The sequence below is a fragment of the Rhineura floridana genome, chromosome 3 (genome assembly GCF_030035675.1).
Source record: "Rhineura floridana isolate rRhiFlo1 chromosome 3, rRhiFlo1.hap2, whole genome shotgun sequence".
Lineage (NCBI taxonomy): Eukaryota > Metazoa > Chordata > Lepidosauria > Squamata > Rhineuridae > Rhineura > Rhineura floridana.
In genome coordinates, this window is record NC_084482.1 from 147,505,632 (window position 1) to 147,525,894 (window position 20,263).

General features: G+C 40.4%; 1 protein-coding gene across 3 annotated transcripts in view; it reads right to left on the bottom strand.

Annotated features, from left to right (window-relative positions):
* Nucleotides 1–20,263, bottom strand: part of ERC2 (ELKS/RAB6-interacting/CAST family member 2) — an 872,358-nt gene that overhangs the window by 378,800 nt on the left and 473,295 nt on the right. For all 3 annotated transcript variants that reach the window (XM_061622017.1, XM_061622019.1, XM_061622018.1), the window contains one exon: nt 9,450–9,643. In XM_061622017.1, coding sequence (XP_061478001.1) covers nt 9,450–9,643 — 194 coding nt within the window. The remainder of the gene's footprint in view (nt 1–9,449; nt 9,644–20,263) is intronic.

Here is a 20,263-nt window from a genome sequence, read left to right on the forward strand (position 1 = left end):
GAGGGCTTCCCAGGTTTATTCTTCCTTTTTAACAACTGTTTCAAGCTGCTTCAAACAGCTGGAATAAGCATCACTTGTGGTCATTGGAAACTATGACTAAAAATCTTTTAGAAGCAGCAGTATATTATGTTATGCCACCTCTACATGGGTAACTGTACAGATTAAGAAGTGGCTGCCCCCATGTACTAGGGACATTGTATGGGGAAAGAGATGGCTTCCCACTACAAGGGAATGGTAGCCATTGTGTTCTCCATACAGTTATCCAAGAAGAGGCAGCACATCATAACGTACTGCTATTTCAAGGAGATTTTTAGTCACATTTTTCAATGAGCACAAAGTGAGCAAGCACCTCACTTTCCTGCAGCTCCAAGCAGCTAGAAGTTTTTACAAAAAGAGAAAAAATCCAGTCAGCCCTGAGAACACCTCATAAAAATGTAAGATTGCACCACGTTTGAGAGAACCATGCTCTGTAATGGTTTGTAGACATGAAATCTAATCTGAATGTCTATGTTCTGATCAAGCATTGCTTTAGCAGGTGCAGAATGGAGAGGTTCACTCTAAACTGCAGAAAGAGAAAAATCCTTCCCCCAATCCTAGTATAGACAGGCCCAGAATTAGCACCTGGCATCCTCAGGGCCCTGCTCGGCACTGGGTGCACCTTAGTTTTGATCTAGTGGCAGGTGGCCGCAAGTTGCCCATCAAGTTGCTCCAAAGTGATCTGGGACACTGTGGGAAATTTAAAATAAAGGATAGCTCACAGCAGCCTGCTGCCAATCACAGAACAGCTGCTGTCTTCTCCTGCTGCTGTTAAGACTCCTAATGTTGGGATACAATAGGTTTTGTCAAATGTTAGTGAAAGAAACCAAACATTGGACACACATACAGGGAAAGGGAGAAGCTTTTTTCTTTAATCAAGTACAGTAGGATCCCACTCATACGGCGGGTTATGTTCCGGACCCCCACTGTAAAGCGAAAACCACTGTAAAGCAGAACGCATTGAATAGAATGGCGTGTGATGCCCGAAAACCTCCATAAAAGCAGAACAAGAGCCGTATGAGTGGGGCTTTAGTCTAATTGAGACCGCTGTATTAGCAAATTGCTGTAAAGCGAAGCACCTTAAAGCGGGGCCCTACTTTCATGGGTTCCACATCGCGACAGAATATTTTCACAAGATGAGACAGGTAACGAACTAAGTTTCACAGGGCCTCTGTTTATCTTCCCTTCCCACCATTAGCAAATGAGGTGAGGGCAACTGGGTCTTCAAGCTTCAGTTCAACTTTGAAACTCATCTTTACTGAGGTCAGTAAAAATCAGCACCTTCCTTCTATAACAAAAGGAAAATTCTGGCATACTTCTCCTTACAGTGATTTGCAGCTGTATGTAAAATAACTAAGGTCATTCATAGCGATCAGCAATTATTCCCTTGTTCCAAATGCTCTATTTGGGAGTCATTAAAGAGAAACTGATATTTTGAAAAACAAAAAAGAACTGGTCCACTCATTATGCTTCTTTACATTTTACATGTTAAGGCAGAGTCAATATGCTACTAATCTCCACACCCATGTGTGCAGACCAACTATGCTGTTTTCTGTCTTCAGTATATTTTAAGGCCAGTATTAACTCAATCCATCAATGACTCAAATGAAAATCAAACCCTCAGCTGATTTAAGTTTATAACTATTTCAGGGCACTTCCCCTAGGTTTCAGAAGACTTGCTTGCATTTCGGATTTAAAGTTAGATACCATTATGGATGCCAACTTCATTTTAAAATGAAAGACATTTTAAAGTATGTCTATGTGAAGAGAATCACATGGCTAACAGGGACTGACACTCCCTGAACTCAGATGCCCAGGAGCACCTAACTCACCTGGCTCTAAAGAACCCAGGAACAAATGGCTGCAGAGAGAGTCTGGAGTGGTCTCAAGGAAGAGTTAGTTGCCAGGAGACCAAGATGTTTAAAAACCCTGAAGAAAGCAAGGAAATGGGTGGCGGAGGGAGGGGGGAAGAAAGCATCATCTGTTCTGCAATGACTACTCTAAAATCCAATGTGGCAAGAGGAGAGAAGGACATTTAACCTGGCAATGAATGAGGCATCTCTTCAAGAATGAGGATGTTTGCATGTGGATTAGTCACTAATTGATGCAACAGCCAGTACCCAGGCAACTATCTCAAGGCCTCATTATACAAGTTGCTACAAATGGGGAAAGAGCTTGTATTGAGCACCCACTTACTCCTCTGGAAGTATTCTTAGATCGTTCAGAAGACGAAAGACCATGGTTGAGGGTAAGCAGCAGACTGCAAAAAGGCAGTGTTGCTGAAACTGTTTGATAAAGTTAGGAAGTATCCTCCACAGTGCAGGGAACTCTGTAGTCAGCCATCAATGTGGAGTCTGGACTGAAAGCCACAACCATTTTCTGTCATTGACCAGGCAAATAAAGCCACTCAGAGATAACCTCACTACCTTACCCTAGAAATGTGCCACCTATTTTTCTCCTGCTCTGCATTACATCTGAGATTCATTTCCCTGAATGAAATTGAAGCAAACATCTAAAACATCCACCCATTAGAATTCTTGCCTTTGCTCTCTAGTCTGTGGACTAAAATTGCTCTGTATTCTAAATGGTTCAACAAATGCACATAAATCTCTCTCACACACATACACACTTCATAAAGAAAACTGCATTCATATGCATGAGTACAAGTGTAAGATCTTATCACACATTGTGTCTCTCTGCAATTGATTATATTCTACATGTGAACTATTTTAAGAGCTAGATGTCGAATTTTGCAAAATTTCTCCAAGCTGGAGGATTTGAAAAGAAAAACCAGTGCCCACTTCCACAAAGTGCTGCATATTTGCCAAATGCACTGATTTCATTATGGGCCATTCCACAAGATTAATGAAAGGATGTCCCAAGCACATTTTCACAATTGCACTTCAAGACTATAAGATAGTCACAAATAGCATTCCAGCTACACATAACAGAAGGCAGGAAATGTCGTGTGTGTGTGTGAGAGAGAGAGAGAGAGAGACAGAGAGACAGAGACAGAGAGACAGAAACTATGGCTCATTTATCCTTTTCACAACATTTCCACTTTTTAGCAACTATTTGCTATATGTTTAGCAGGAGTAACAGTGAAAGCATGTGGTTCAGAAATACTTGTTAAAAAACCCTTAAAATTATAAAAATGAAAAGGTTCACAAAATATCAGAGAAAAATTATATAGCTCATCACACATTGACTAAAACTCATTAGATATCATGATAAACCATGGGATGAGAGATATCATGATGAGGACAAACGCAGCCTTCCTCATGCTTGCATATTCTACCTCACCTCCAGTGACACAGCTGTGAGGAGGAATGGAGAAGCTTTTGCTTCCATTTTTGATTAACCACATTTAGCATGTTGTCTGAACCCTTAACTATGTTCAGTTTTAACTATAGCATTTTGAAACAGCCCAGCTTCATGCCCCATAGTTTGAAGTTGATTGGTTTCCGACAAATTGTAATTACGATAAACTAGTTTGTTTGGTTCAGATGACACAGAAAGCTATGGTTAAGCAAAAGCAAAAACATCTAAAGTCTTCCTCACAGCTGAGCCAGAGGAGAGGAGAGTGGAGCTTGTGAACCTGTGCAGCCATTGTGTCACAAACAATGTCCAACGTATGTGCTATAACACTCACACAATCCCATTTCACACAGGCCTAGATACATCCCAGCAACAAATGCCCTACCTTGGAAAAAAAAGTATGGACTAGGAACAAGAAATAAGGAACAAATGCACATGTATTGTGTTAAAATATAAAATAGCCTTAAGAGACACATATGAGACTAGTAATGCAGGAGAGGGATTAATGTAAATTAATTAATGTACATTGATTACTTCCTGAAGAAACTTCTAGTAAAAGATTAAAAAATAGGTACACTTATTTCTTGATACAAAGTCAATAGGAAGGACAAGAAAGGAGATACTGGAGGGGGTGTCAATCAGTAACATAAGGAGGACACAGAGTCCACAAAGTTAGAAATCCTTAAAGGGGCAGACTCCTCCACATGGCCATGGGCCTGGTACAGTGGTACCAGGCCCCAACAGTAATTTAGTACTGGGAACATGCTATCATCTCCCTGATCAAAATGCTCAGGGAGATCTTAAGATGAAAAATGAAATCAAGGAGGCATCCAAAACTGGGAATGCTGTAGTAATAGGTGACTTCAATTACCCTCATATAGATTGGGTGCATGTGTGTTTAAGTCACAACAAAGATTTAAAGCTTCTAGATACCCTAAATGACTGTGCCCTAGAACAGTTGGTCATGGAACCAAATAGAGGGTAGGTGACCCTGAACTTAATCGTATGTGGTACCCAGGACCTTGTGTGGGATGTAAATGTTGTAGAACCAATTACACATTGCTGTCATATCCAGCATATATGTAAGTTTGCAACTGCCAAAAGGCCCAACACAGTCACATTTGAATTTAAAAGAAAAAAACTTCCCTAAAATGAGATGATTTGAAAAAAACAAGTTGAAAGAGAAAGTGAAGAGAGACGAATCTCTCCAGAATACTTGGAGGTGTTCAAATCACAATAGTAGAAGCACAGCTATAATATATATTGCAGATCAGGAAAGGTGCCACCAGGACCAAGAGGATGCCAATGTGGTTAATGAGCAGAGTCAAGAAACCTATTACAGGCAAGGCAACTTCCTCCAGAAAATGGAAGTCATATCCAAATGAGAACAAAAAAGAATACAACATTTGGCAAAAGAAATACAAGCATACAATGTAGCATGCAAAATAAATTGAGGAACACAGTACTAAAAACATAAAGACTAAAAACACAACATTCTTTAATTATGTATCTTATGTAGATGATAGAGGACCCCTTAAGCACCCTGGCCCCAAGCAAATTTGGGCCCTTGAAAAATGATGAAGGAAAAATGGATTTCTTTCCCTCATTCACACACAACAGGCATTAAAGCAGGCCTGCGTGTAGGAAAAACAGAAAAAAGGTTAAGCTGTTGCGCTGCAGCCAACTCAGAAGGGACAGGAAGGGGGGAGGCATGAGTTTCAGGCGCCTCCGCAGCCAGAAGAAGCAGAGTTGGGGATTGTTGTGTCTGGGCAAGATCGTGCGGGAGGGGGGCAGCCTGCTCTCCAGCCAGTTCCCACGAGTAACGCCCTTTCCGAGGAGCCGAGCGCACCGCCCCCAGTTGATGCAGAGGACTTGTGGGGGGAAGCTTCAGAGTCAGTGCCAGCTCCTCCTTTACCAAGCAGTTCCCAGGAGGATTCCAGTGTGGCACCGCCCCCTGACCTCGAGCCTGTTGCTCGGGAGCAGGTGTCTTCAGATGAGCTGTTGGATGCGCGTCCCCTGTCTCCTCGTTCCCGTCGCCGCGAGAAACGGACAGGGCAAAGACAGGAATTACGAAGGAGTCAGAGATTACATTCAAAAACATTTCCTATATAAGCCTGCCGCTCCCAGTGGGGGGTCGTTGAGTCAACTTCCTTCACACGCTGCAGAGCATGTCTAGAGTATAGTTAGGGACTCTAGTGAGTTAGAGTAGGGTTTCCTATGAAGCGCAATGCCTTTGATGTATCCATTACTCTAATAAAACGAGATTTACTTGCACACACACTCCAGCCTCATTATTTCGGCTCTGGACGGGACATAAGCTCACCTTGCTGCAAAATCCTGAGCATCTTTTTGTGCCAAGAATGGCTAATGCATGACCACAGATCATTAATTTGGTATTGTTTTAAGTCAATGCGTACAGTCTCTTTAATATATTTGTTACTGTCTGATCTTGGAAAACAAGGTTTCTGATCTCGTATACTACCTCAGCTAAGGGAAGTCTTTATAACAGAATCAAGGTGGAAATGGGATAAAATTTTAGCTTGATACTGGGTTTTTAAAATAGCATGATATGTATAATTTTATTCCATAAATGTAATAAGTGTGTGGGCCCCTTCCTTTATCCCTCTGTATTTGATGGAGAGTGGCTGGCTCAGAGTTACCCCTTTTCTTTACTGTGTTCCCTAATCATACTTTATATTGTGTGGCTTTCAGCTATAGTATGGTGATTTAAAATTAATCTTTCTCTCTAGCAAGGTAGTTACAAGCGGAATTTCACATAGAACTTCCAGTCACTCTGTGTGAACCAAAAACTTGGCCTTGCCTCATGGTATCACTCAAAAGAACATTTAACATTCTAGTGATGTTCTTGACCAGTTTGACTGATCAGGAGCCATGATAGAATGGAATGTATGGTACATATTGGTTTCAAAACAGTACAAGATCATCAGTAATGGCGTATGACAGTAGAATAGGGGTAATATCAGTCAAGGGGACAGATTGACATCAATCTGAGAAGACAACAACACAATGAGATGGAAGGTATCGGTAAAACTATGAATATCCATGAATTCGTTAAAATAAAGCTATCTGGTTTGTTGGAAATATTTCAAGAGGGAAGAACTGTTACAAAGAACTTAGGGGATTGGTAAACTAATGTTGCATGTATATTCAATAAGGTATAAAGGATCTGTGCAGACTGTACCTCTTTGTAGTCCTCTCCAGATTTCCTGGAGAACTGACCCTGCATATGCTTGTAAGTAATAAAGGCCTACCTTTTGCTCCAAGCCTGTATCTTCCAATTTATTCATACCTAAGTACTTCCTCACACAGCACATAAGCAAACTATAGAATTTGCTCCCACAAGAGGTAGTGATGGCCACCAACTGGGATGGCTTTAAAAGAGGATTGGACAAATTCATGGAGGATAAGGCGATCAGTGGCTACTAGCCATGACGGCTAGGTTCTACAGCCATAGATGGAGGCAGTATGCCTCTCAATACCAGTTTCTGAGAAGCCCAAGTCTGGAGAGTGCTGTTGCACTCAGATCCTGTTGCAGGTTTCCCATCAGCATCTGGTTGCCCAATGTGAGAACAAGATGCTGGAGGAAATGCACTTTTGGTCTGATCCTGTCAAGGCTCTTATGTTCTTAGATAAGTATGTGGATAATATACTATGTTGTTTCCCTTTGTAAATACTAACATTTATCATCAGGTAATTCGGTAATCATCTTTCCCTCCATTATGAATGGAGATACCTTTGTATGTATCTGACTCTGAAGGATCTACACGAGTGCAGCTTCAGTAGGCTTCATTTTCAGACTTGTTTTCCAATGTATTCAGGAACATAATTTTAATTTTAAAAACACTTATATTGTTTAATAAATGTACAGAAATAGGGATATTTATTGGCAAAGCAATACCGTTACTTTTAAAGAAAGTTTATATAAACCTCCAAGGCTGCACTAATGGGATAATCTCCTTAGGGAGAATTCAAATGATTAAAATGGTGAGCTTCTGTGTCAATGCATAAGGAGGATTTATATATTTAGAATACCCCCCCAGTTTAATCCTCAATGCAACAGTGAATTTTCTTTTTATTCAGAGACATTTCTAATCCTCCTTTCACCTATGCTATGGCCCTAGTTTCAACAGCCCAATAATAAGGCCTAAGGACAAGTTGTAGAATATATAGGAAAGAAGGAGGAACCATGCCACTGATTACTGTATTATATTTATATAAAAGTAGATGATATGTAAGTTGAGTAGTCAAGTTCTTGAGCGACACTTAGGGAAGGTTCTCAAAAACACCTTACAAAAAGCTATAGGAAATCTCACACTTGTATTTTTTACATGAAGCAACATAATCATAACATTGTATATGGGAAAATAAGAAAATGTGTAGGATATAATTTGAATCTTTAAAGTTTCTGGAATTGTGCCTCTCCATAGCAATTGTAAGCATCCCACTCCCTTTTATTAAGAAGTATTCCAATTAGATACATCCATGTATCTATAGCTAGATAGACAGACAGATGGATGGATGGCTAGAAAGAGGTAATGTGAGTTACTCAAGCAGTTAATATGCATAACAACTGCCTAATGGTGAATGTGCATATATTCTGCCCATGAAGACTGAATTATACGTATTTCCCAGTCAATATACATACTCTTTCTAACAGATCTTGGGGGATGTGCGTATCTCAACTGCATTTTGTATATATTCTGGGCAATATGCATCATCTTGATTGCATTTGTATATCCTCCAGGCATCATGCATACTCTCCAGGCATTATGCATACAGGCTTTGAAACATGGCTGCAGAGTCCCACTGCTCAGCTGACTGGTGGGAAAAGCTAAGTATCAGTGGAAAGGAAGCAGAAGATAAGGCCCAGCCAATAACCTAACAGCACAGGAGCAGGTTTAACCCTTCCCTTGCCCACAATCCTGATGAAGAGTACTCCCCCTGTATTGCTATTAAACTTTCCCCTAAGCATGGGGGGCAGTTAATCCTCATCTGCCCCTGCAGTCCCCCCACACTGTTCAGCTGATTGGCAGGGGACATCTGAACAGCAGGGAAAAGGAGGTTGCAGCCATATCCTCTTTTCACTACTGCTCAGCTGAGTGGTGGGAGGGGGCACCACAAGTTGCATAAACTTAGAGGATGTATGGGAAAGTGAGAGTGTGCAAAGAAGGATGAGAAAGAAAGAATAATCTCATTCTCTCTTTCTCATCTCACCACACTGCCATCCATCCATTTTCATCCACAGATCCTTGTGCTAATAGACCAACTTTGTTGGATTCATGCCAGGATTATTAATTATGTACACTACCTAGGCAATTTAAAGAAACAAATGTTTTACTATTGCTGTGGTTACCAACTCTGAGCCATGGAAGAACAATCAATAATAAATAGATGCCTCATTATCATGTGTGACTATAGCTTTTCCAGTTTTTCCAAATCAGTCTTCATTTGTTATGTCTCACTCCAAAAGCAGTCATGCCGGCCTTGGGTAGAGATGTATGCTTCCAAGACCTGAATGCAGGCTAACAATAGCATAGGTCTCAGCATCATATTGTTGCCTCAACTGTAACTAAATCTCTTTCAGCAAAGCACAACCTTGCCAATTATCCAGTTTTATTTCTTCATTTTGTTCTGAGTGTAAAACTGAACTTTAAAAAAATCCAATCAATATATTAAGGATCAATTTACATTCCACAGTGTTTGCAATCACTTCTAAAATTCTATCACCTAAATACCAGTTTTCACTTGGTGCTATGTACAGGGCAACATTCCTCTCTTCCCCTTCCTCAATACTATAAGGAATATCAGTTTCTTTCTTTCTTTCTTTCTTTCTTTCTTTCTTTCTTTCTTTCTTTCTTTCTTTCTTTCTTTCTTAGAAATCCTGTCTTTCCAGAATAAACTCTTGGCCTTCAAAAATATTTGAACAAATAGACAAAGACTTTTTTCTCTGGTACATTATCATTACTATTCAGTTGCTTTTCTTTTTCTTCTGTTAGAAACATTTTGCCATTGCTTCTCATTGCAGGTGTATGTAAAATGCATTTGTGAGAAAACACAAGCTATATAGAAAGTACCTTTCTAATTCAGCAATTTTCTTATCTTTGTCATTCTTTTCATTCTCTACTTCCTTGAGAATTTCTAGAAGTCTGTCAACTTCAGCTTGAGCTTTGCCACATTCCTCTCTATAGTAGGCGGCCTCTTTGTCAAGCTGCTTCATTCTGTCAGCAAACTCAGGGTTCATCCGTGCTTCCTCCTCAGCTTCATGCGCCTGTTAAATTTATCAAAAAAGAGAAAAATCACCAGCATTTCAAATACCTTGATGCTCTTCTAGAGTCCCAGACTTCATGTGACAAAAGGATTTATGGGTATACTGTTAGTTGAAAATGTTTTCTCAGTGATTTCTAGGATGAAAATCATAACCCCGTTTTAGAAAACAAAATGCTAACTTTTTTAAAAAAAAGAACTGTTAAGTTCTTACTGCAGTTTAGACAAGTAATAATGAACAACTTAACATAAACTAGCATATAATGTGGTGGGTTAATTTAATAACTGCATTAAACAATTTATGAACAGTTCAATGCATACTATTTTACGTAAGATGAGAATACATTTAACAGACAGTTTTACCCAAAATCCTTTCCCCCCCTTTTTATTTCATACTGCCAATACTTAACCTGAAACATAAGAAGAAACAAGCCCCTTGGTAGCACAAAAAACACATGCATGGGTGGGTGGTCAATTCACAAACAAGAAGGAATGCAATGAACACAACAGAAAACAAGAGTGCAAAGCCCACTCCTGCTCCCATTAAAGCTAATTGCAAAACCCAATTAATGTCAATGAGAGCATGAATGGGCCAAAGTGTTTAAAACATTAGACTGAAATAATCACACACAGATGTAAACAAGAATGCACTCCAATGCTTAGCCTACCCCTTGTTTCCCATTATTCCTAACTGGCATCTTCAAAGAGCAGGCAGGGAGAAAACAAGTAGTTTAGCCGCAGTGCACATTAAACACACATAATTCAGAGAACACTTTTTAAATGCACACACATACATTTTAAAATATTGAGGACATTTAAAAGAAGTGCATATCCTTCCAGTATCTAACAATATAGAACAGATGCTGGTTTTGGGTTCAATCCAGACATAGTCATGCTTAAAGTAGACCTAATGAAAGCAATGGTACTTAAGTTAATCATGATGAATTTAAGACCTATTGATTTCAATGGGTCTACTCTAAGCATGACTAAGGCTGCAATCCTAATTCCACTAACCTGGGAGTAAGCCCCACTGAATTCAATAGGACTTACTTGTAAGTAGACATGGTTAGGATTGTGTTGTTCCTCTGGATCCATGCCTTTGTTTTTATTTTAGTATTTATATTTATTCAAGGGAATAAACAAGCAAGCAATGAAACAACTGCCAGTTAAAAGGCAGCATGCATGTTTACATAAAAGGTAACACTAACATCTACTCCTACAAGTTTGACATTCTTTGCAATGATTTAATCCTTTTTGTTTTTCAACATGTTTAAGTAAAACTTTTTTATTATGAAAAAATGCAAAACAAATTGGTTAATAAAGCACTAACTGCTGGGTTTTTTTCTGCATGTAACATATCATTTAGGCATGAGAATAATCAAGAAAATACTTCAGTTTTGGTGGATTCCTTATTCTCAAAGAGATATCTAAGGCCACTTCAAATGTGGTGAATTTTCTACATGGACATAAAGAAAAAAGCATGCAAATCACATGTGCTTTACTTATCCACAGCCTAACAAATCTGTGTAGGATTTGTCATATAACAAATCAATGGTTTGGAGGCTGCTTTTTCTATTTAGAAGTATAGACATGTACGAAAGTCACCATGTTTGAAGCAATCCTAAGTTTAAATTTACGAGAGGAGCATTTTCTACATAAGTAAAACATAACATAATCATGTACAACATCCATTCATTTCAATGGGAGCTTGAAAAAGGTGCCATTTGGTATCTGGAGAATTGTGCCCATAATGTTAAATTCAGCCTCCTTTAAAATAAATGGAAGTCTGTTGCACTTTTTCAGTATATGTGAACTAACCCTTCAATCTTTACATGTAGGCTGTGGTCTAAGGAATTCTTAGCAGTTCTTAGTGTTCATCACAGTTTTCCTGATTTGCCACTCCAAAGAGCAATCCAAGATTCAGTAGTGGTTTCAAGGGTCATCAGGGCCAATAATGTGAAGAGGGTTTTAGATCTCTTAATGGGTTGCAGTTCTGTGCACAGCCCACTGAATCCCACCCAATAATTACTATTATCTGCAAATAAAAAGGGACTTTGCCCCCTTCCCATAGCAAAAGACAGAAAAGTCTCACAACATAAGATTAATAGATCAGCTCTGTTTGTTCACAACCAAAAGGGTATATATCTGTACTGCAAACTTAAAGCACCAACATAACAACATGACAACAATCCCTGGGAGACTTCTCTGTAAGTCTTCTTAATAGATCAGGGTAGCCAATGTGGGAGGATTACAATTCTCATTATTCTTGACTACTGGTCATGTGGGCCCAGGACTGATGGATACTGTAGTCCAACATTTGGAGGACACCATGTTGGCTACCCGTACAGTAGATCATGGTAGGCAACATAGTAGTTCTCTGGCACGGCCTTGATCATTCAGTGCCTTAAAGGACATTCAGGGCATATCCACATCCAAAGTTATAGTATAGTTTAAGTGCCAGGTCAGGGGCTGTCAACAGGTGACTCGCCGTCTCCAATACTTGGTGGCCCTGTCCTGGCAGAATATAAATACAGATGGGTAAAAATTGCCTGGCATGATTATGAGACAGTGCTGGGAGTATCAGCCCCATCCTTGCTGGTATATAAATAGCCAAATGAACAGCACCAGCAGCCTTATTACTGGGATTCTCAGAAGCATATCGAAGAACACAGTTGGGAGCCTTTAGTACAGTGTGGGATGAAAACAAAACAGCTAGCTCAGTGACAGAACATCTGCTTTGCATGCAGAAGGTCCCAGGTTCAATCCCTGGCATCTCCAGGTAGGACTGGGAGAGAATTCTGTCTGAAACCCTGGAGACCCACTGCCAGTCGGTGTAGACAATACTGAGCTAGATGGACTAATCGTTGGTGTAAGGCAACTTCCTATGTTCCTAGAAGGACTCAGCAAGGTGGGAGAGAAGTAATATAAGAGCTGTGAGTGGCACAACTTCCCAGCTCTGAGGAGTGGGGAGGATGGAGACAGGGAAAGTAGGGACTTAACTACTTAGACTAGAAGGCAAAACAATATTTCAGAACTATTTAGCAAAAAAAGATTTTCTTGCTTTCTACATGATAATCAGGGATCAGGCAGCCAGAGTAATGTCATAGTGCCATTTAGCCAATCAAATTTGGCTATATGACAACATCAGAAAGCCAAGTCAGAGTGACAGTAATCTCTCCTGTGTTCATTCTGAATAGGTGAACATTTTCATCCCTTTTTACAACTTTCTAAACAATGGACAAAAATATTATTATATTATTTAGATTTATATCCTGCCCTCCTCTCAGTAGGAGCCCAATTTAGAAAGCACCGTTCTTCCTGTGTCAGTTCAGCTTTTGTAAATAAACTATAGTATGTCTAGGAAAAAAAGGTAGTACAGAGTTCCATCTGTACTACTTTGCTTGAACCATTCACACCTGAGCAAAGGGAGACCTTCCAACAGATCACCTGGCTGTAACCAGCAGCTAGCTCCTCTTCAGACCACTATGTGAAGCACTACCCATGCCTATGCTCATGCTACGGGTAGCCCATGCACTGGAAATATGAGGAAGAACTGCTTGTTGAATATGGCAAGGTAGCCTTACTCTGCTGTGAATAGCCAGGTGCATTACAATATGGATGGTACAACAGTAGAGTGCCCATAGAAGGGGGAGTGTTACCATGGTCCATCAGACTTCTTTGTCTGTCACCAGGAAACTGTGTCAGGAGCTAGACTGAAGGCCCTGCACCTGTTTTTGGGACAGACAGACAGAAAGATTGGGTATGCTGCTAGTGTACCACCCACCCTACCGCTTATTTGCCTCCCTACCTGAGCTGGCTGAGAGGGTCTCAGATGTCATGTTGGAGGAGTTAAAGGCTATTGTTCTTGATTACTTTAACATTCCTGCTGAGGGTACTTGTGGGCTGGCTTGGGACTTCATGGCCTCCATGATATTCATGGGGCTGTCTCAAGTTGTCATTGACCTGATGCACAGAAAAGGGAATATCCTTGATTTAGTTTTTGCTTCTTATGCCATGATAGTTTATCTGAAAGTCATAGTGGCAGGGTTAAAATTACACAGCTTTCATGATTGGACCACTTCCTGGTGAAGTTTGCATTTATTGTGGCAGTTCCTCCCTATAGGGTGAGGGATAAATTAGGACGTTTCGTCCTCGGAGACTTATGGAACCCAATGGATTCTTGAATGCATGTCCTGCCCGAAGTCGAGGGATTCAAACTCGGCTGTGGTTTTTTCTCTTTTCATTAAAGTAATAGATACATCCAAGCAGTTTGCCTCGCTAACCTAACTACTCTTTTTAGGAACTCAGCTCTGCTCTAGCTCTAAGCATGACTTCGCAACTCTAAGATGTTGACTCAGCAACTGGGTCCCGTCCTCCCGAGTCTGCTTCAGTAGGCTTGGATCGTGCACGCGAACAAAGACTCCGCCTCAGCTCAGTCTGTTGAACTTCCTGCCTCAAGCGCCTCTGAGCATGGGGCCAAGGTGGTTTGATCTCAGCTTCCCTCTCCAATGGAGGGGTGCTGCTAACTGTCAGTTCAGGCATGGGAAGCTGGGCGGCACTCTGCTGTGAAAAGTCTGATGTGCAAGGTTGAATCTCTGGTGGCAGTGGCGGCATGTCCAGCTAGAGAGTATCAGATGAGCCAGGTAGAGTTTCCACAGAGGGGTCACGAGCTGAGGGGGCTGAGCTGTCAAAGACAGGGGCTGGGGCACTACCCCACTGTCTGTCTCCTCCCTGGGTTCCCAGTCCAAGTCTTCATCCTCTGTTTCACCCTCATCTATCCACCCCCTCCTTCCATGGCTCATGACATCATCCCCTCATGCCAATCACCCCCCATCTTGGGGGCTTGGGCTCATCTGGATAAGCTTCATGGAACTCTCTCACCAAATCCGGCACATGGACATCTGTCGCCACATCCCAGGATCTTTCCTCTGGACCGAACCCCCTCCAATGAATCAGATATTGCAGCTTTGGTCTGGAGGCTTCTCTGGGGTGAGCAGGGATCGGTGAAATACTGAATGGATCTTTAAGGAGGTGAGTAAGTGTAAGCGGAAGGAGACCAGGTTGATGTGTGCTTCTACTTCAAAAGGTCCCAGCCTCCAAGCCTCTAACTTGTGGTAGGGAACCTGTGTCAGCAAGTAACAAGCGGAGAGCCACACTTTGCTGCCCATTTTGGGGCCCAGCTCGGAAACCTTAAAACATACACGCAGTTCTCATACATATACACTCTCATACACACTCACACCACCACACTCACACAGAAACAGCTGTAAACACGAGCTAACAGAACCCTAATTAATGACTCTGCTCCCAAAAATAAAAGTTAGAGCGATGTTAACAACAGAGAACAACAGCAGCGACAACCAACAACAGTCACGGCTCTTCCTCCTCAGATGATAATGATATCCCTTCCCTGACAAGCAGGCTTCAGGTTGTGAAGTAGTTCGTAAATACGTAAAATAAATAAATAAAATAAACACAGCACCTTTCACTTTAAACTACAGTTGGGCACCCATTCACACACAGGTTACAGAGAGAAGTTTCATTTCCAAATGTTATGCATTCTGAGCAGAGCCTCAATAATTTGTTTATTATATTCCTTCAACTTAATGCTGTTAAAATGAAGTTTGCAGTGGAAACACAATAATGGGTTAGCTTGAGACTTTGGTTTCTTTTGGGGGTCAGATTATTAAGCATGCAGCTGGGGTTTGCAGTAACTATAAGTAGAAGTCTTGGTCAGTTGCTTGGAAACCAGAGGAGAAGATAGGAAAATGAGAGGTCTGAGCTCTCCATCCTCTATTCAGTCACTCCTCATCAATAAGCAACCCATGTGAGATCATCTCGAACCAGATTAATCAGTCTCTTAAAGAATATTATGTGGACTGAAACACAATTCACATCATATTGTTCAGGTTCATAAAAAAATAATGTTCAGCAATTATCTACAGACACAAGACCCTCTTAATATTTTCCAACTAGTTTCCATGTACCTTTATTCAATGTTCCACAAAGTATTCACTGAATGAATTTAAGAGTTCCCAGTATTTCAGATTAATAATGACACAACGAAAGATGGAATGACTATATCATTGAAGGGTATGGTCCACAAATGGCTGGTTTGTGTTCAGTCTCTTCCTTCACTGCCACCAGCATCAGTTTAGTTAGCCAGGCCCAAATCTGGGCATCAGTGTACTGATCAGTGGAACTGTTGCAACTGCTTCACCCACTCAAAGCAGACTAGTGAAAAATGCATAGCTGCTTCAGGCCCAAGATGTGCCAGGCTTCAGTTGCAGAAGAATAGTACATTAGTACAATGCAGCCAATTGTAGATCACAGGGTTGCCAGGTCTCCAGTTTTTGCCTGGAGACTCCAGATTTTTGGGGTCCTCTCCGGGTCTCCAGGTGAGTCACCCCAACCTCCAGACTCTCACATCTCATTAAAAAAACACTCTAGGTATTCTGGTTCAAGAGATATACACCAAAATGTCAGCCGCCCCTCCACAACTTCTGTTAAATGAGCTTGTAGCTGGCTGCTCTAACCCCACCCTTTCAGGTTTGTAGCCAGTAAGTGAAGTCAGGGTTGTGATTGACAAGGGATTTGTTAACCTCCAGGAAATAGCTGGAATCCATTGCAAGGTGAGAAAACTGTTGTCTTTTCCTGTTTTATAGCTTTCTCTGTGTTCAGGTCAGGACATTTGGAACAAAAAAAAATCACAGTGGGATCTTGATAGCCAATTATTTACTGTAAATAATTTCAGTTATAATAAAAGTGTACATGCAGGTTTTTTAAAATTACTTGCAAAAATAGTATGTTATAAGTTTCATCTTTCAAATAATTTCTGAACAGAAATTTAAGTATACAGAGAATTTGTTTAAATTTTCCTGGGCTGTTGAAGAGGGCAGTTTATTTGTCTAATTCATAGCCTTTTTTGAAAACCTTCCCAATATGAAGCTTTCATCCTATACTCACTTTTCTGGGAGTAAACCTGCAATGCTAATCCCATATACTGGGAGTAAACCCCATTGAATTCAATAGGACTTACATTTGAGTAGACATGGTTAGGCTTGTGCTGCAAATCAATGGAAGTTTTGAGGGAACATAGCAAAGGATTGTGTTTGTGTTGTAAATCTTTCCCCCTCCAATCCTATTTTTTAAAGGATTTATTTTCCAATTAGGCAGGGCTTACTTAGGTGTCACTGTTTTTATTTGGTAAGAAACTAATACTGAATTTGTGTTTTTTAAAAAAATGTTCTGCAATGACCAACTGGTTTTGACAATAGACTATTGTATGGGATGTATGTATTTTTACAACTCCAATGTGTGTATATATGGAATCTTTCCAACAATCCTGTGAGGTGGGGTTGGAAACCAAGGCAGCTCACAAGAAGAAATAAATCCATTTAAAATCCAGTAACAATAAATCAAGTATAAAACAGTTGCAAAACAGCTCAAAATGGCATGAATCTGAATTTGGATTGGGTGAGTGAAGTTCCTTATCGTTTGAGGTTGCAGTCCTGAACATGCTGCCTTGTTTGGGTAAGCCCCACTGAATACATTGCGACTTCTTTCTGAGTAAACATGCATAGGTTTGCACTATAAATATTACAGGTTGTGTAAACATCTTTGACAGTCATGCTTATATAAATATTTCTTCATACTATGTCCCAATGAACATGATTTCACACTGTGGTTGTACATTATTATTTCCTCTACATTTTAAGCGTACCCTTCTTTCTTGGGGTGGTCATGGTCCCCCTCTGTTGCTTTACTCTGAGGGACAGATTAGGCTGAGAGATGGTGAGTAGTCCATGGTCACCCAGTAAACTTTGTAGCTAATTTCCATTTAAAAAAAGTAATTAAAACAATTTACATGCAGGCAAAGTTTATTAAGTAGATCCACACAATACACTTAAAACACATCCAACTTGCATTTAAAGCACATGGCTCCCCCCAAGAATCCTGGGACATGTAGTTTCCCCTCACAGTTATTGTTCCCACCACCCTTAACAAACTACAGTTCCCAGGATTCTGTGGTGGGATTCACGTGCTTCAAATATATGTTGAATGTGCTTTAAATAAATGGTGTGGATGTGCCCTAGGTGTGCTCTGCATTCATTAGTGAATTGAAAAGAACAATGTCAAAAGATACTTTTTTAAACAGGGGAAGAACTCAGTGGTAGGGCACATGCTTTGCATGCAAAGGTCCAAATTTCAATCTCTGGAAAACACTATTGCATGGAATCCTGGAGAGCCAATGCTAGTCCATGTCACCAGTACTGAGCTAGATGGTACCAAATGGTCTGAGTCAGTATAAAGCAGATTCCTTTGTTCCTAAAAGAGGAAGGAGACCCAAAGGCCACAGAGATTGCAAAATGTATTTATGTATTTTATTTATAACATTTATATACCGCTTTATTGTAAACAATCTCAAAGCGGTTTACAGAAGAAATTAAAAGAATGAAATTTTTGGCAAATATAGTTAAAATCTGATATTTAAAAACACTCAAAATAATAAAACCAACAAAGAGTTAAAACAGATAAAAAACACAATAGCTTCTATATGCCTGGGTAGACTTGCCTCAATAAAAATGTTTTAGCAGGTGCCAAAAAGAGTACAATGCGGTGTCTGCCTAATGTCAGTAGGCAGGGAGTTCCAAAGTGTAGGTGCTGCCACACTAAAGGATCAATTTCTTATAAGAGCAGAACAAGTACTATGTGGAACTCGTAACATGGAAAAAAAACACCTTCAACTTGGCCTGGTAGCAAATTGGCAACCAGTACAGATTTCAGAGCAGATGTATTATGTGCTGACAGGATCTCACTCATGTCAGCAGTCATGCTTCAGCATTCTGCACTAACTGCAGCCCCCAAGTCAGTTTGTGCTGCTTGGGGATTTCTGTGACCTTGGCTGACTGGCTGCCATGATTTTTTTAGTTTTGGGTTAGGAACCCTGACTGGTTGTGAGATGCTACGTTTTCTGCCTTACTCATAGGAATCTTCTTATGGTTGGTATGGTATTGCATTTAGGAAATCATCACTGTCTTTTGATTTTTTCTATTTGCATTTCATTTACCTCTGACATCACTCCCTTACATCCACAGAAGCAACAACAGTGGTTTCATGTGCTCAGCTCAATACCCTTAAACCCACTGATGATGCACCTTGTTGGTTGTATGATGGTTTCTTGCCCAATAGTGGTAAAAGAGAATTCACATACTAGAAAGTGTGGCTTCAATTGCTGTTGTTCCCAAGCTACTGCCCATGAATGTAGACCAAACCATACATGTTTTCTCTCTATTAATTATTACTCACTGGAACTGGGTTGACTGTCAAAGTGAGTTTATAGCAGCCCACAGGGCAGGCAAAAAACAGTAGAGAATCTTCTTAACTCTTACTCATTTCTCAAACTTCTCTCTGCAGTGAAGGGTCAAGTCTGTCAGGACATTAGGAGCAGCCATGTTAAAAGGCAGACAAGGGCATTCCAGCCAGGGGGTTGCCAACCCTGCTTGGATATGGATATCTTTGCAGACGATTCCTCATCAAGTCTTACCAATACCACAATCCTAACCATATCTACTCAGAAGTAAGTCCTATTGAGTTCTATGGAGCTTAATCTCTTAATAACTATGCTCAGAATTGCAGCCTTCAGGGGCATCCATCTTTATTCCTGAGTGCTCCCATCTAACAACTCCACAACAGTAGGCTCCCTTTTTCCTACAATGGCCTTCTGGTGACTGGCCTGGCCTGAGGGCACTTCAACCCCTCTTGCCAGAAGCAAGTAGGCTAGATTAAATATTCCCTACCTAGGCTCTCTAAGCAGGTGTGAAGGAATGATCCCATCACTTCAGCTGGACCTAGGAACACCCTCATATAGCTAAGATTTCTATCTTAATTTTCAATCAGAGTTTTTGATTGTTTGTTTGAGTGGTATGCTCCAAGCAACTTAAGCAGCTGATGTTTAATGTATCATGCTTAGTGACATCACTAGGGCCCACCCCATGACATCAGTAGCACCCACCCCTGAAATCTCAAGGTTTGGGATACTTTTGACCTGGCAACCCTAATCATGATCCAAGTGTGGTCAGAATAAGCTTATAGAAGAGGCAATCCATACATTATTTTAAACCATCACTATTAAACATATAATTTGTGTCTCCGCAAGTATTTATACAGAGAAAGAATACAATTATTGTAGAAAATTGAATTCCAAAAATCACTGTATGGAGCATACAGCTAGTATTGTTTAGTATATCCACATCTTGCAATCATAATTAATAAATTGTTGGAAGTTATATTATTTTTCATTAAATGGGAATACTCAAGACAAAATATGATGCTTCACTGATGCAAGAGGCTCTGGCTGGTTTATGACAAGTAAATTCTGGGATACTCAATTTTACCAGATTTAGGAAAGAATATCATGAGATGATATTTAAACAAGTATACACTAAATACACAGTAATTTGCAAACACTTACTAGTTAGTATTTCTGAGGTTCACACTCATGTAATAGTAATAATCATACACTTTACTGTTGTGATAGTAGAAAAGGCAACAGACTGTCTACATTTACAATCTGCCTCACATCTCTCCGATACGAACCCACCTGTACACTACGTTCAAGATC